General features: G+C 35.4%; 1 protein-coding gene across 3 annotated transcripts in view; it reads right to left on the minus strand.

Moving 5' to 3' along the window:
• The window catches only part of MIPOL1 (mirror-image polydactyly 1), a 309,506-nt gene that overhangs the window by 199,252 nt on the left and 95,171 nt on the right, over positions 1-15,083 (minus strand). For all 3 annotated transcript variants that reach the window (XM_060004659.1, XM_060004660.1, XM_060004661.1), the window contains exons 8-9: positions 2,098-2,131; positions 1,668-1,838 (exon numbers count right to left, since the gene is read on the minus strand). In XM_060004659.1, the coding sequence (XP_059860642.1) occupies positions 1,668-1,838; positions 2,098-2,131 (205 nt within the window). The remainder of the gene's footprint in view (positions 1-1,667; positions 1,839-2,097; positions 2,132-15,083) is intronic.

Genomic DNA, 15,083 nt, shown 5'->3' on the forward strand with positions numbered 1-15,083 from the left:
CTGCTCTCAGTGAACCACAAGCTGACCAAGACTTACCAAAACTTTCACCCACCCTCCATGGGATATAGTAAAGAATCTCACACAGTGATAGAAATGAACTAATAAGGAAACATTTTATGAAGTAGGAGAGAAAAGGGACAATTGGTTAAGTGATAACCTTAAGCAGGCAAGGAAAGATGTAAACTAGTGTGAAACAGAGAAGTTGTCCTTAAACAGAAGCATGTAAAAAAGAAAGTAGAAAAGGCAGAGTATATGGGTGCAAATGCAGGTAGGCTGGTGAATGAAATGGTGGGGACAAGCAGAAATTCTTTTTTCTATTGGGAGGCAGACGTTGGATGCTTGAGGAGAAAGGAGAAAGATAAAATAGTCCTCCAGAGGGGGAGACTGAGTGGAAGGTTGCCAGGCAACACCAAGGGGCTACTTGAAGACGGTGGTCATGAACTCAAGGTAAGTTCAGTCAGCAAATTTGTGTGATAGTCTCCTGCCATATAAAGCTGTGAAGGTGTAGAACAGGCAGAAAGTTAAATTTATAAAACTTAGGTTTTGCTAGGTGAGCAGGATAAAGGAAGAGAGGGCCAAAACAACTGAGGTTATATTACATGCAAGTTGGTGATAATTACGGTGAGCCATGGAATCCAAACTAGATGAAGAGGGAAGTGAGGACATGAGGGGATTAAGGGATAGGAAAAGAGGTGGTAAGATCAATATAATCAGGTGCCAGGAGAGTTGACAATTTGCAAGGGTTAGAGTTCTAGAGTGAGCTGGAAAGATAACAAATGGTGGTCATTAAGCGGGATGCTTGAAATTGAGACTGATAATGACCAAGAACAGGGTATGACCATAGGGTGGATGGCAGAAAGAGTATAGCGTATGTGGATTATTGGAGGAGATTCAAAGAGATGAGAGGGATATTGAAAGTATCACCTACATAGATATTTAAATCACCAAGAACTGTGACAGGAGTAGGCTGAAGAAAGAGACAGTGAAATACATCCTAAAATCTTTAAGAAATGAGGGAAGCGACACGGGAATGTGTACACGACTGCAACAGGAGTGTGTAATGGGTAATACAATCTGATACATGGGCCTCAAAGCTGGAGGTGTTTAGAGAGAATAAAGGAACAATGATCTAAAAACACTAATGAGGAACAAGCCTCCAAGCCCAGTGGTCCAACTGCTGGGCGAGGGAATATATTCACATTTGAGAGGACTGCAGTGGAAGCGGTATCCTCAGGGCGGTAATCAGGTTTCAGTTAGAGCAGGAAGGTATAAGTAATGTTCAGAAAGGAATACCCTAATAATTTGATTCCTTTATCAATGTATACTAAAAGGCACTGAATTAGGCACTAGGAATAAAACAGTAATAAAGACAATGTCAGCCCTCACAAAACTGTGACTCAAGTAAGAAGTCTCATATAAAAGTGATTACTTTAAAGAATATAACTAAAATTTTATAACAAGCTAACAGTTTTATTAGAATGCATATACTTGAAGAATGATATAACAAAATATGTGATTATTTTAATATAGCTAATCATTGTGGTATTAATTATAATCTAAAAACTAATTCGAATTAAGAATATGTGGGGAAAAGTCATTTTTTAATGTAAAGAAAGAGGGGAAAATGTTAAGTGTATGCTTTTTACAGATATTGTACATGCAGTTACCTGAGACAAAGCAGCATCCCGTTCTTCAATCACTGCATTCATTTCTTCTGCAGTTATTCTCTTTTTACATTCCTTGGTCTTGTAGATTCTATCCACAATTATAGCTCCATTCTTCTGAATAGCTATCCCTGTGTCTGCATTGTTTATTCTGTTCAGTAATTCCTGTAATGTCTACCAACACCATTATATGTTAGTCAGACATGAAGTTTTAATATATTTTATTTAATATAGGGTTTTAATTAATAGGCACATGTGAATTGTAAATTGACTGAGTAAAGTTATTGAATTTTCATATTGCAGCAAAGATGTACATTATTAGTGTGTCAATTCTTCTTTTTCCCACATCTTAGTTCTTGAAACCCACTCAATTGAACTTAAGCCTCTAAGATATAAGACTGACATCAAGAAATCTCCTCAGAGAATGGCTTACCATGTCATTTTCTTCAGGGTTAATATTTTCTAGCCTAGAAAAAAGGGACACAGAAAGCCTGATCAGTAGCATTTCCTTAGTGCAGCAAAATGAGTTCGCTTTTTAAATCTTTAGAACCTCAAGTAATTTCATTCGACTAGTCTTTAGAGTCAACCATGACATTGAACATATTAAAGTGCCACCTGCTCGACTCCATCTTTCAATAATGCTCCATATCTTCTGCACTGACTTCAGACTGTTAAGTTATTAATGTTTACTGCTATATATGACTACAAGGATCAATTGTTCATATGTGCTTAGATGAAGAAAGTTCCCCAGTGATAGAAGTACTCATTCTCATCATTATATTTATTTCTAGACTTTCAATTCTTACCAGAAACTGTATTTCCTATCCTTTTTGGACATTATCACAAATAAAACAAAGCAAGTATTTTTATTACAAAGTTTAACTATGTTCCCTCAAAAGCAATGACAAATAACTACCACTAAATTTGACCTGAAAATCTCCTGGTGCTACCTATTTGTTGAAACAAATACGCTATATAGAAAGGCTGACCAAAATTGGTCACATTTTTAAATGACTAATGTTATTTTCTTTTTTGCATAACATAGAATTATTCAATTTAAAGGCAAAAAAAGTAAACTTGTTCTCTTCATAAATGGACTTTTTGTCTTTTAAGAGTCATAGTGTTTATGTTTGTTGATGTTGGTAAATTGAAATGCAGTTAAAGTAAAGAAAGAAGTTCTAAATGACATATTTAGAAAATGTATATAATATAATTTAGGCAGTCATTAAATTGGGTAGATTAAATGAAAACCTGTAATGGGTACCAGTGAAATGATGGAGATTTTAGAAATGATTTCAATTATTTAAAAATTGTACTTAAAAGCTTAGATATCCAAATTCGTGTTTCAACTTTTCCCCCTCCATTTCTGTGCTCCTGTGATTTAACATTTACCACAAAAAAAGGATACTAGGAAAAGATTACAGAAGACACTTAACAAATTTGTTACAAAATTGTTCCAAACTCCACAGTTCAATCAAACTGCTATAATCATGGAGAGAAAGTATATATTTTAGAACATTACATTTGCACAGGAAAATATACGAACATATATCAAAAAAACTATTTCTACCCATATTTAAATGGTGTAAGTCAATAGGTAGGTGTAGTAATTTTGAATTATATCTATTTAATGTTTATCTCAAACTACTAATGTCCCCTTGGATTCACATTCCAATAAGGGCAAATATGTACTCTTATCTTTTTCTCCCAAAATAAATCAAGTTTTCAAATATCCTGCTTCATAAAAGCTTAGTCTACAAAAACTATGAGGATAATCACTTCCTTTTTTTTTTTTTTTTTTTTGCAGTACGTGGGCCTCTCACTGTTGTGGCCTCTCCCATTGCGGAGCACAGGCTCCAGACGCGCAGGCTCAGCGGCCATGGCTCACGGGCCCAGCCGCTCCGCGGCATGTGGGATCTTCCCAGACTGGGGCACGAACCCATCTCCCCTGCATCGGCAGGCGGACTCTCAACCACTGCACCACCAGGGAAGCCCATCACTTCCTTTTTATTCAATTAAAAAACACAGTGGAAAAGTATAAGATAAAATTCTTCCACTTATTTATGATCATGTAAAAGTATTTGAAGAACATGAGTGGCATTTAACCATCAGTTATTGGTTGGCTAAATATGATTTTTAGGGAAGCCATATGTGGTAAGGAATATTTACCTTAATGTTGTTCTTTTTAGATGAAATCAAACTAAGGTCAATTAATGGCAGTTTCCAAAGAAGTTTCAATATTTATAAACTTCACAATTTATGAAACTTGATCATTTAAAATGTAAAAAGCTACATGGAAATTAAGCATTTAGATTCACAGATTACTGGGAACTTAAAAAAAAATTAGTTCTCAATATTATGCAACTCCCTTTTTTTGTTTCAAAGAGTTACATATGATCAAAAAGAAAATAACAGTGTAGGTAGGTTAAGTAATTCATATATTCCAAATAATCAACATAACAAAAAGTGCATGAAATTCCTATGTAATATTTATATGTTTTTTTCAGGCAATGCAAAATGAAGAACTATTACTTTAAGGAAAAGCAAATGAAGAGTTTAAATGTTTTAAATTCACAGCTTTCAATAGGAAATGGTTAAGATAACTGTATTTAGTCTAATATTAAATTCCCTGCTAACAACCAAAATTAAAAAAAAATTAAAATCAAATTTTCTTATCAGATGTTATATACTAGATCCTCGGCACATAAATTTAGCATTCTGACCATAAATAACTTATGTGGGGGCTTCCCTGGTGGCACAGTGGTTGAGAGTCCGCCTGCCGATGCAGGGGACATGGGTTCTTGCCCCAGTCTGGGAAGATCTCACATGCCGTGGAGCGGCTAGGCCCGTGAGCCATGGCCGTTGAGCCTGCGCGTCCGGAGCCTGTGCTCCGCAACGGGAGAGGCCACAACAGTGAGAGGCCCGCGTACCACAAAAAAATAAAAAACTTATGTGATTGCCCTTAAAAGTACATGATATATAGTGATTTATCATTTTCTGATAAATGAATGTGAATCATGTTTTGGTGAGTGAGTGTGTCAGGTATGACATGCAGGGCATGAGTGAGCCACATCAACCACTTGGCATGTGAATCTCTATTTTGCTTTATTATTAGCCTTTATAATTGATATAAATATAGTGATAAATGGTCACCGAGAGGAAAATAAAACTTAAAACCTTTTATTATACAGCAGGTTCTTATTTGCTGTACACCTGCAACTAACACAGCATTGTAAATCAACTATACTCCAATAAAAATTAAAAAAATAATAAAAATGCCTATTTAAAAAAAATAAGAGGGACTTCCCTGGTGGCACAGTGGTTAAGAATCCATGCAGGGGACACGGGTTCGAGCCCTGGTCCGTGACGATCCCACATGCCGCGGAGCAACTAAGCCCGTGTGCCACAACTACTGAACCTGTGCGCTAGAGCCCGTGAGCCACAACTACTGAAGCACACGTGCCTAGAGCCTGTGCTCAGCAACAAGAGAAGCCACCGCAATGAGAAGTCCATGCACCGCAACAAGAGTAGCCCCTGCTTGCTCGCCACAACTAGAGAAAGCCTGCGTGCAGCAACAAGGACCCAACGCAACCAAAAATAAAATAAATAATTAAAAAGAAAAACTCTTGTACCTAGTAAAGTCTGCCTTTGTAGTGCAAACTCATTCACAGACAATATGTAAATGAACAGGTATGGTTGTGTTTAAATTTGCATTTCTTTAAAAGTTTCAGGAAGTATTTGTCACAGATATCAAAGATCAACTACATAGTAATTTAGTCTCAATTAGATTATATAGAGTAGGGATGAGCAAACTTTTTTTGTAAAGGGTCAGATAATATTTTAGGCCTTACCATATGTTCTCTGTTGCAGCTACTAAATTCTGCCTTTGAAGAAGAAAATCTATTCATAGACAATATGTAAATGAACAGGTGTGGTTGTATTCAAATAAAACTTTATTTACAAAACAAGTGGAAGGCTGGATTTGCACCATAGGTCCTTACTTTGCTGATCCCTGATACAGAGTATTGAAAAATGAGATCAGATCTTTGATGTTAATACACTGTAAGTGCCAATTCAGTATATTTGACACATTTTTCTGAGGTGGGTCATTTAATATCTAGTTAAAGATAAAAAATCAACAATAGTGGCTTCCAGAAAATTAAATTCAGTCCTACAATAAGGACATTACTTACTATATCACTTAAGAAAACAAAAATTAGACAAACAACTTACCTTTAAGAAAAAGGAAGCAATTTGAAACAGTTATATAAGACACATAATTTTCTATGTAAAATGACTTTTTAGGTTTAAGGTTTACTAGCAGCATGTACAACACATAGTTTTACTAGCTTAATAAAGACAAAGTAATAGTTGGTATTATATGACATACAGCCAACAAACTATACATTATGTATCATTAATATGAAGTTTACAATTAAACAAAAGAATTGCAACCTTTCATAATCTTTAAATTATGCCTACAACAGTCTAACTAGACAGTCATGATAATCAGTAAGAATATTGCTGAAGTAAATGTCCATAGGTTCAAGTTTCAATTGATTTCCTATACCATGCAAATTCTGACTGACAACCTTGCACTCTAAGTGAAAAGACTCATGCATGAAATGTCACATATCTTGATTTATTCCTAAATCAGTCAATATCACATCTTTCCTTTCTGAACCTATAGTCCTTTACCTTGTTCAATGGGAAGAAGCAAAACTTTGACCCCCAAATGATAAAAAGAACAAGTGATCAGCTTATCAAAAAATTCTAAATTGTTTTTTTTCTCTAAGTCTCCTTTCTTACACAGTGCCACCGTTAATATAAAAAATAAACCAACAATAACAGATTGAAAAATAGATACCATGTTCTCAAAAGTTGGAATGTACCTATGCAAACATGTCTATATTGGCATGCATATGTAAGTCATTTTAACCTGAATCCTTTTTACTTTTTCCTAGTTTTGGATAAAAGCAAAAGAGACAAAGAAAAAAGCATTAACAATTCAAGAGGTAAGGGAAAGCAGAGAAGCGGCAGAATAATAAGACAAGACAAACATACAGAAAGATGAAAAGTAGATCGGAAGTGGAAAAGATGACGAGAGAAAAAAGAAGGAAGGAATTTCCAGATTATAGGAAGCAAGAAGTAAGGAATTAAAACAAAAAGATGTGAAATAATTTATACAATTTCATCTTATACTCAATGCCTCTAAATATGCCTTGCAGTCAAGTAAAGCTCAGTTATAAATTGGTTCTATCTTAACAAAGATTTAGTCTAAAATGCACTATTGAAGTTCAGAGCCTATAGACTTCAACTGAGTAGAAAAGAGCCTCCACAGTGCCATTTAAAACTGTACTGAAATGCTATTTGTTGCTGTTGTTGTTCTTGCTTCATCTGTATGATTTTTCCTGATCCCCTCACCTGAACCCCTAGACTGTAATATAGCTGTCTATAAACTTTTCTTAGGAACCAATAATTCTTCATATCACTTGATACTATTTTGAGTATTTATGTAATTATTCAAATTTACTTAATGCTGATCTTAACTAAATTGAAACCATAATGCTGTGTTCCTGCAACTAGCACTGTACTTGACAGATAATAAATATTCAATAAATATTTACTGAATGGACTAATTAACTAAAAGATAAGTCTTGGGACTGTTTTCCTTTTCTCCATTCCCCATTCCTCCCTCAATAGGAATGCTACCAAGAACAAAATGAAAAAGTCTCGCCTCAAGGAACCCTAATTTTCATGTACTGTAATAAAAACTATAACAAAACATATGTACAGATTAAAGTAAATAGACAATGGAAGATTTAAAAGTTTAGGGAAGAAGGATAGGCTCAATTTAGATCCATCACTTAAAGAGACAGAATGAACAAAACTAAGAGACCAATTTAATAGGAGTTCTGAGGAAAAAGTTTTTGTTTGGATATGTGGGCAGGTGGTTGTGCTGCCGATAGTTACAGAGAATTAAGGAGGATCAGGTTTTAAAAATAAATTAATAATTCCATTTTGGATATGCTAAGGTTGAGATGCCTGTATAGCTCTGAGGTAGATAAGTCCTGCAATGTATAAGTGACTGACTATGACTCTTTGGGCAGGTAGTCAACCACTCTAAGTTTTTTCACCTATAAAGCCTGAATATCACTCAATGAGTTGTGACATTGTATAAAAAACTGATTTGTTATCTTTTGGGGGTGAATTTTATTTCTAAAAACAGTAAAAACTGGGCTTCCCCGGTGGTGCAGTGGTTGACAGTCCTCCTGCCGATGCAGGGGACATGGGTTCGTGCCCCAGTCTGGGAAGATCCCACATGCCGCGGAGCGGCTGGGCCCGTGAGCCATGGCTGCTGAGCCTGTGCGTCCGGAGCCTGTGCTCTGCAACGGGAGAGGCCACAACAGTGAGAGGCCCACATACCGCAAAAACAAAAAAACAAAACAAAAAAAAAACCAGTAAAAACTATTGAGAAGCAAATTTTATGAATAAAATTGGTGATCAATCTACATAAAAGATTTATGGTCATAAATTACATGCTAAGTATAGTACTGTGCAGCAGTTGACAAATTGAAGGTAATAGTACTTGCAAATCTCTAAAGAAAAGTTCTAAAGTTTTTAGTAGCTGCATTACTGAAAAAAAGAAAAAAAGGTATCTATTTTGAAGAGTATGTTTAAACACATTGGGTCCCAACAACTGTTTTGTAGATAAAAACAAACTGATTCTTAAAGGTATATGGAAAGGCAAACGTACCAGAATAGTCAAAATAATTCTACAATAAAAGAGCAAAGTTTAGAGGGATGACATTATCCGATTTCAAGACGTAACATAAAGATTTAGTAATCAAGAATGTGTGGTACTGGCAAAGGGATAGAAACACAGATCAATGGACAGACAAGTAAGTCCTGAAATTAACACACATGAATAGTCAAATAACTTTTGGCAAAGGTGCAAAGGAAATTAGTGGAGAAATGATACCATTTTCAACAAATGGTACTAGAATAAATAAATGTCCACATGCAAAAAAAAAAAAGACCATTTACATGTACCATGTATCACTTTACACAAAAATCAACTCAAAACAGATTGTAGGCCTAAATGTAAAACACGAAATTTATAACTCATAGAAGAAAACATAGGAGAAAACTTGGTGCGACCTTACATATGACAATGAGTTTTAGATTCAATTCTAAAAGTACAAAACATGAAAGAAAAACAATCAATAAACTGGATTTTATCAAAATTTAAAACTTATATCCTGCTAAGCACACTGTTAAGAGAAGAAAAATACAAACGTGGACTGGAAGAAAATATTTGAAAACCACATACCTGAAAAACGACTTACATCCAGAATATATAACAAACACTTAAAATTAACAAAAAGGAAACAAACAACCCAATGTAAAAAACTGGTCAAATATCTGAACAGACATTTTACCAAAGAAGATATATAGATGGTAAATAAACAGGAACTCAATATCATCTGTCATGAGAGAATGGCTAATGTTCAAAATAAGAAAAAAAGCAAAACAAGAATGACAATTCCAAATACTGGCAAAGATGGTGAGCAACAAGAACTCTGATTCATTGCTGGTGGGGTGGGCATATCCCCATAACATGACCCTGGAGCAGGCTGCAGTGCCAGAAAGTAAGAAATGGTTAAAAAAATCAAAAGGATGGGAACATGTCAAAGGCATGTAGGAGCCACCTAAAAGAGTTTCCAATGGTCAAAGTTGAAATACTACACAATAGCGAAGATCAATAAAACTAAAAGCTGGTACTTTGAGAAGATAAACAAAACTGATAAACCATTAGCCAGACTCATCAAGAAAAAAAGGGAGAAGACTCAAATCAAGAGACTTAGAAATGAAAAAGGAGAAGTAACAACTGACACTGCAGAAATACAAAGGATCATGAGAAGTTACTACAAGCAACTATATGCCAATAAAATGGACAATCTGGAAGAAATGGACATATTCTTAGAACAGCACAACCTTCTGAGACTGAACCAGGAAGAAAGAGAAAATATAAACAGACCAATCACAAGCACTGAAATTGAGACTGTGATTAAAATCTTCCAACAAACAAAAGCCCAGGACCAGACGGCTTCACAGGCGAATTCTATCAAACATTTAGAGAAGAGTCAACACCTAGCCTTCTCAAACTCTTCCAAAATGTAGCAGAGAGAGGAACGCTCCCAAACATATTCTATGAGGCCAGCATCACCATGACACCAAAATCAGACAAAGATGTCACAAAGAAAGAAAACTACAGGCCAATATCACTGATGAACATAGATGCAAAAATCCTCAACAAAATACTAGCAAACAGAATCCAACAGCACAGTAAAAGGATCATACACCATGATCAAGTGGAATTTATCCCAGGGATGCAAGAATTCTTCAATATATGCAAATCAATCAATGTGATACACCATATTAACAAACTGAAGGAGAAAAACCATATGATCATCTCAACAGACGCAGAAAAAGCTTTTGACAAAATTCAACACCAATTTACGATAAAAACCCTCTAGAAAGTAGGCATAGAGGGAACTTTCCTCAAGATAATAAAGGCCATATATGACAAACCCACAGCCAACATCATTCTCAATGGTGAAAAACTGAAACCATTTCCTCTAAGATCAGGAACAAGACAAGGTTGCCCACTCTCACCACTATTATTCAACATAGTTTTGGAAGTTTTAGTCACAGCAATCAGAGAAGAAAAAGAAATAAATGGAATCGAAATCAGAAAAGAAGAAGTAAAGCTGTCACTGTTTGCAGATGACATGATACTATACATAGAGAATCCTAAAGATGCTACCAGAAAACTACTAGAGCTAATCAATGAATGTGGTAAAATAGCAGGACACAAAATTAATGCACAGAAATCTCTGGCATTCCTATACACTAATGATGAAAAATCTGAAAGAGAAATTAAGGAAACACTCCCATTTACCACTGCAACAAAAAGAATAAAATACCTAGGAATAAACCTACCTAAGGAGACAAAAGACCTGTATGCAGAAAACTATAAGACACTGATGAAAGGAATTAAAGATGATACAAACAGATGGAGAGATATACCATGTTCTTGGATTGGAAGAATCAACAATGTGAAAATGACTATACTACCCAAAGCAATCTACAGATTCAATGCAGTCCCTATCAAACTATCAATGGCATTTTTCACAGAACTAGGACAAAAACTGTCACAATTTGTATGGAAACACAAAAGACCCTGAATAGCCAAAGCAATCTTGAGAAAGAAAAACGGAGCTGGAGGAATCAGGCTACCCGACTTCAGACTATACTACAAAGCTACAGTAATCAATACAGTATGGTACTGGCACAAAAACAGAAATATAGATCAATGGAACAGGATAGAAAGCCCAGAGATAAACCCACGCACATATGGTCACCTTATCTTTGATAAAGAGGCAAGAATATACAGTGGAGAAAACACAGCCTCTTCAATAAGTGGTGCTCGGAAAACCGGACAGCTACATGTAAAAGAATGAAATTAAAACGCTCCCTAACACCATATGCAAAAATAAACTCAAAATGGATTAAAGACCTAAATGTAAGGCCAGAGACCATCAAACTCTTAGAGGAAAACACAGGCAGAACACTCTATGACATAAATCACAACAAGATCTTTTTGACCCACCTCCTAGAGAAATGGAAATAAAAACAAAAATAAACAAATGGGACCTAATGAAACTTAAAACCTTTTGCACAGCAAAGGAAACCATAAACAAGATGAAAAGACAACCCTCAGAATAGGAGAAAATATTTGCAAATGAAGCAACTGACAAAGGATTAATCTCCAAAATTTACAAGCAGCTCATGCAGCTCAATATCAAAAACCAAACAACCCAATCCAAAAATGGGCAAAAGACCTAAATAGACATTTCTCCAAAGTAGATATACAGATTGCCAACAAACACATGAAAGGATGCTCAATATCACTAATCATTAGAGAAATGCAAATCAAAACTACAATGAGGTATCACCTCACATCGGTCAGAATGGCCATCATCAAAAAATCTACAAACAATAAATGCTGGAGAGGGTGTGGAGAAAAGGGAACCCATGAGAATGTAATGGGAATGTAAATTGATACAGCCACTATGGAGAACAGTATGGATGTTCCTTAAAAAACTAAAAATAGAACTACCATACGACTCAGCAATCCCACTACTGAGCATATACCCTGAGAAAACCATAATTCAAAAAGACTCATGTACCACAATGTTCATTGCAGCTCTATTTACAATAGCCAGGATATGGAAGCAACCTAAGTGTCCATCAACAGATGAATGGATAAAGAAGATGTGGCACATGTATACAATGGAATATTACTCAGCCATAAAAAGAAATGAAATTGAGTTATTTGTGGTGATTGGATTGACCTAGAGACTGTCAAACAGAGTGAAGTAAGTCAGAAAAAGAAAAACAAATACCGTATGCTAACACATATATGGAATCTTAAAAAAAAAAAACGGTTCTGAAGAACCTATGGGCAGAGCAGGAATAAAGATGCAGATGTAGAGAATGTACTTGAGGACATGGGGAGGGGGAAGAGTAAGCTGGGACGAAATGAGAGAGTGGCGTGGACATATATACACTACCAAATGTAAAATAGATAGCTAGTGGGAAGCAGCCACATAGCACAGGGAGATCAGCTTGGTGCTTTGTGACCATCTAGAGGGGTGGGATAGGGAGGGTAGGAGAGAGATGCAAGAGGGATGAGATATGGGGATATATGTATATATACAGCTGATTTACTTTGTTATAAAGGAGAAACTAACACATCATTGTAAAGCAATTATACTCCAATAAAGACATTAAAAAAAAAGCTGGAATACTCCAATCAACAAAATAACATAGTATTAGATTATAATTTGAAGTATTAAATGAATATCAATGAGTCCATACAGATATAACTAAATAAAAAAATGAGGGATACAAATGTCCTGTACTGAAGAATTACAAATAATTTATGTAGATACTCTCTGCTGAGGAAGCTAGAACTCAATTAACCTCCTAGCCCACACTCCGCAGCCCATCATTGAGTACAAGCTGCACTTTAGTGATTTGCTTCAAAGAGCAGAGTATGAAAGAGGAATGTGGGTAACTTTAGAGAAGAGAAACATGGCAAGTACTACCTTGGCCAGGTGACCAAGATTAACATCACTGGCTGTAAGTCATATTGATAGAAGATAACCTTGAAATGATGTGATGAAAATGGCATTTCACCCCTGTACTCTCTGTCCCATAAAACCAATACCTCAGTCTAATCATGAGAAAAACTTCAGAAAAACTGAAATTGAGAAACATTCTATAAAATACCTGACCAATATTCCAGAACTGTCATCAAAAACAGGGAAAGTCTGAGAAAATGTCACACAGCAGAGTAGGCAATGGAGACATAGTAACTAAATGTCTATGGAATCCTGGATAGGATCTTGGAAAATAAAAAGGACATCAGGGAGAAGCAGTGAAATCTGAATAAAGTGTGGCCTTTAGTAAATAGTTGTATAACAATATTGATTTCTCCCCTGTGACATATGTACCATAGTAATGTAAGATGTTAGCAATAAGGGAAACTGGGTGAGGGAACTCTGTACTATCTTCACAACTTTTCTGTAAATCTTAAAGTATTCTAAAATAAAAAGTTTATTGAAAAAAAAAGGCAAAGTAAAGATGGTGGAGTGAAATCTGAACACAGAAATTTATGTATCCCATCACATACCACTTGAACGGATGATAAAAATTAATCAAACAGCAAAGGAAGCAGGACATCATGTAGTAATTTTTAAAAGTAGGGATAAGGTGGAGAGTGGAAAAATGATTTTCAACAGGTTCAACCAACTTCTCTTTTTACACATGAAAATAGGTATTGAGAAAAGACAGTGACCTCACCAAATCCTGGAAAATTTTCACTAATACCACACAGCTTGGAAATAACCTGATAGACCAATGAGTTGAGTAGACAGACCAGAGAAAAGTAAAGAAAATTTTCCTGCATTACTGAAGAATTTTTACAGAGGAAGCAAGAATCATCAGGGCTGGCCTTTTTTTTACTACACTGGTGGAACAAATAAAAGCCCAAAAGAAATACTCCATGGAATCAGGATATCCACAAGACGAGACAGAGTGAGCCGTCAGAACAGTGCAAGATACCAAACAAAGTCCTACAAGCAGAGGACAGAACTTCAAACAGAATCAGTATCTAGCCCCAAGGAGGTCTTCCCAACTACCGCTCTTACTCCACTGCCTTACAGCAATGAAGAAAAGTGGCCCAGAAGCAATACCTAGCCAAGAAGCAGAAAAGGCAAATAAGTTTCAAATAATATGAAATGTTTATCAAGGAAAATTCACTTGCACTGTATCAGAACAAAGAAAAGTTCTTGACAATTTAAGCATGAGCAAGATGAAGAGAAATGAGATGCCAACTATGAATTCACCACAAACACATGACAAAATATCATGCAAATGAGATAAAGATCATAATATAAAAGATAACATAAAGCAAGAGAAAGAAGAAAATTGTCCTATCGTGGTTGGCATTCTAGAAAAACATAAGACGAACATGAATTCAATAAAAGAAGTTCAAAGAGAAGACGCTAAAACAAAAGAGTAGATGAATAGGAAAATTGAAAACTTAAGGATAGACCTGAAACTTATATAATTAAAAAAAGAAAGAAAACTTAAGGGAACATTGAGAATAAATAAACAAAATATTTAATAAATGAACCAGAAAGAACAGGGAATGGGACAGTAACAATTGGAATTACTAACTAAAGGAAAGGCTTAAGAGTATCACAGTGAATGCAGAGAAAAAGACAGGAATTAAAATAATTATTGAAGAGCTAATAGATAAGGATAAAAGTTCCCTATAAAAATAACTGAAGTCTCTAAAATAGAAAACCTAAAAAACAAATGTAAAATCTCCCTGAAATAAAGGAAGAATCATATAGTCTTTAGAAAGGCATGCTGTGGTTCTAAAAATATTACAGATCAACCCGAACATACTGATTAAGTTGTTCTATTTCAAGAATAAAGAATCATTCAAGTACCCAGGCAGAAAAAAATAAACCACCTATAAGGGAGGAAAAAAGCAATATGATTGACCTCAGACTTCTTTTCAGGCAAACTCAATGTCAGAAAAGTCAGTAACATTTTTACAGTGTTTAGAATGAAAAAATACTTGAGCCAAGAATTTTATTCATAACCAATTTGAATATAAGGATAACAAACAGCCAGTCTAGAGTACGTTAAAGTAGAGAATAAAGTATTTATAAATCCTTCCTTAAAAAACTATTTGAGGGCTTCCCTGGTGGCGCAGTGGTTGAGAGTCCGCCTGCCGACGCAGGGGACACGGGTTCGTGCCCCGGTCCCGGAAGA

The sequence above is a fragment of the Delphinus delphis genome, chromosome 2 (genome assembly GCF_949987515.2).
Source record: "Delphinus delphis chromosome 2, mDelDel1.2, whole genome shotgun sequence".
NCBI classification, from domain to species: domain Eukaryota; kingdom Metazoa; phylum Chordata; class Mammalia; order Artiodactyla; family Delphinidae; genus Delphinus; species Delphinus delphis.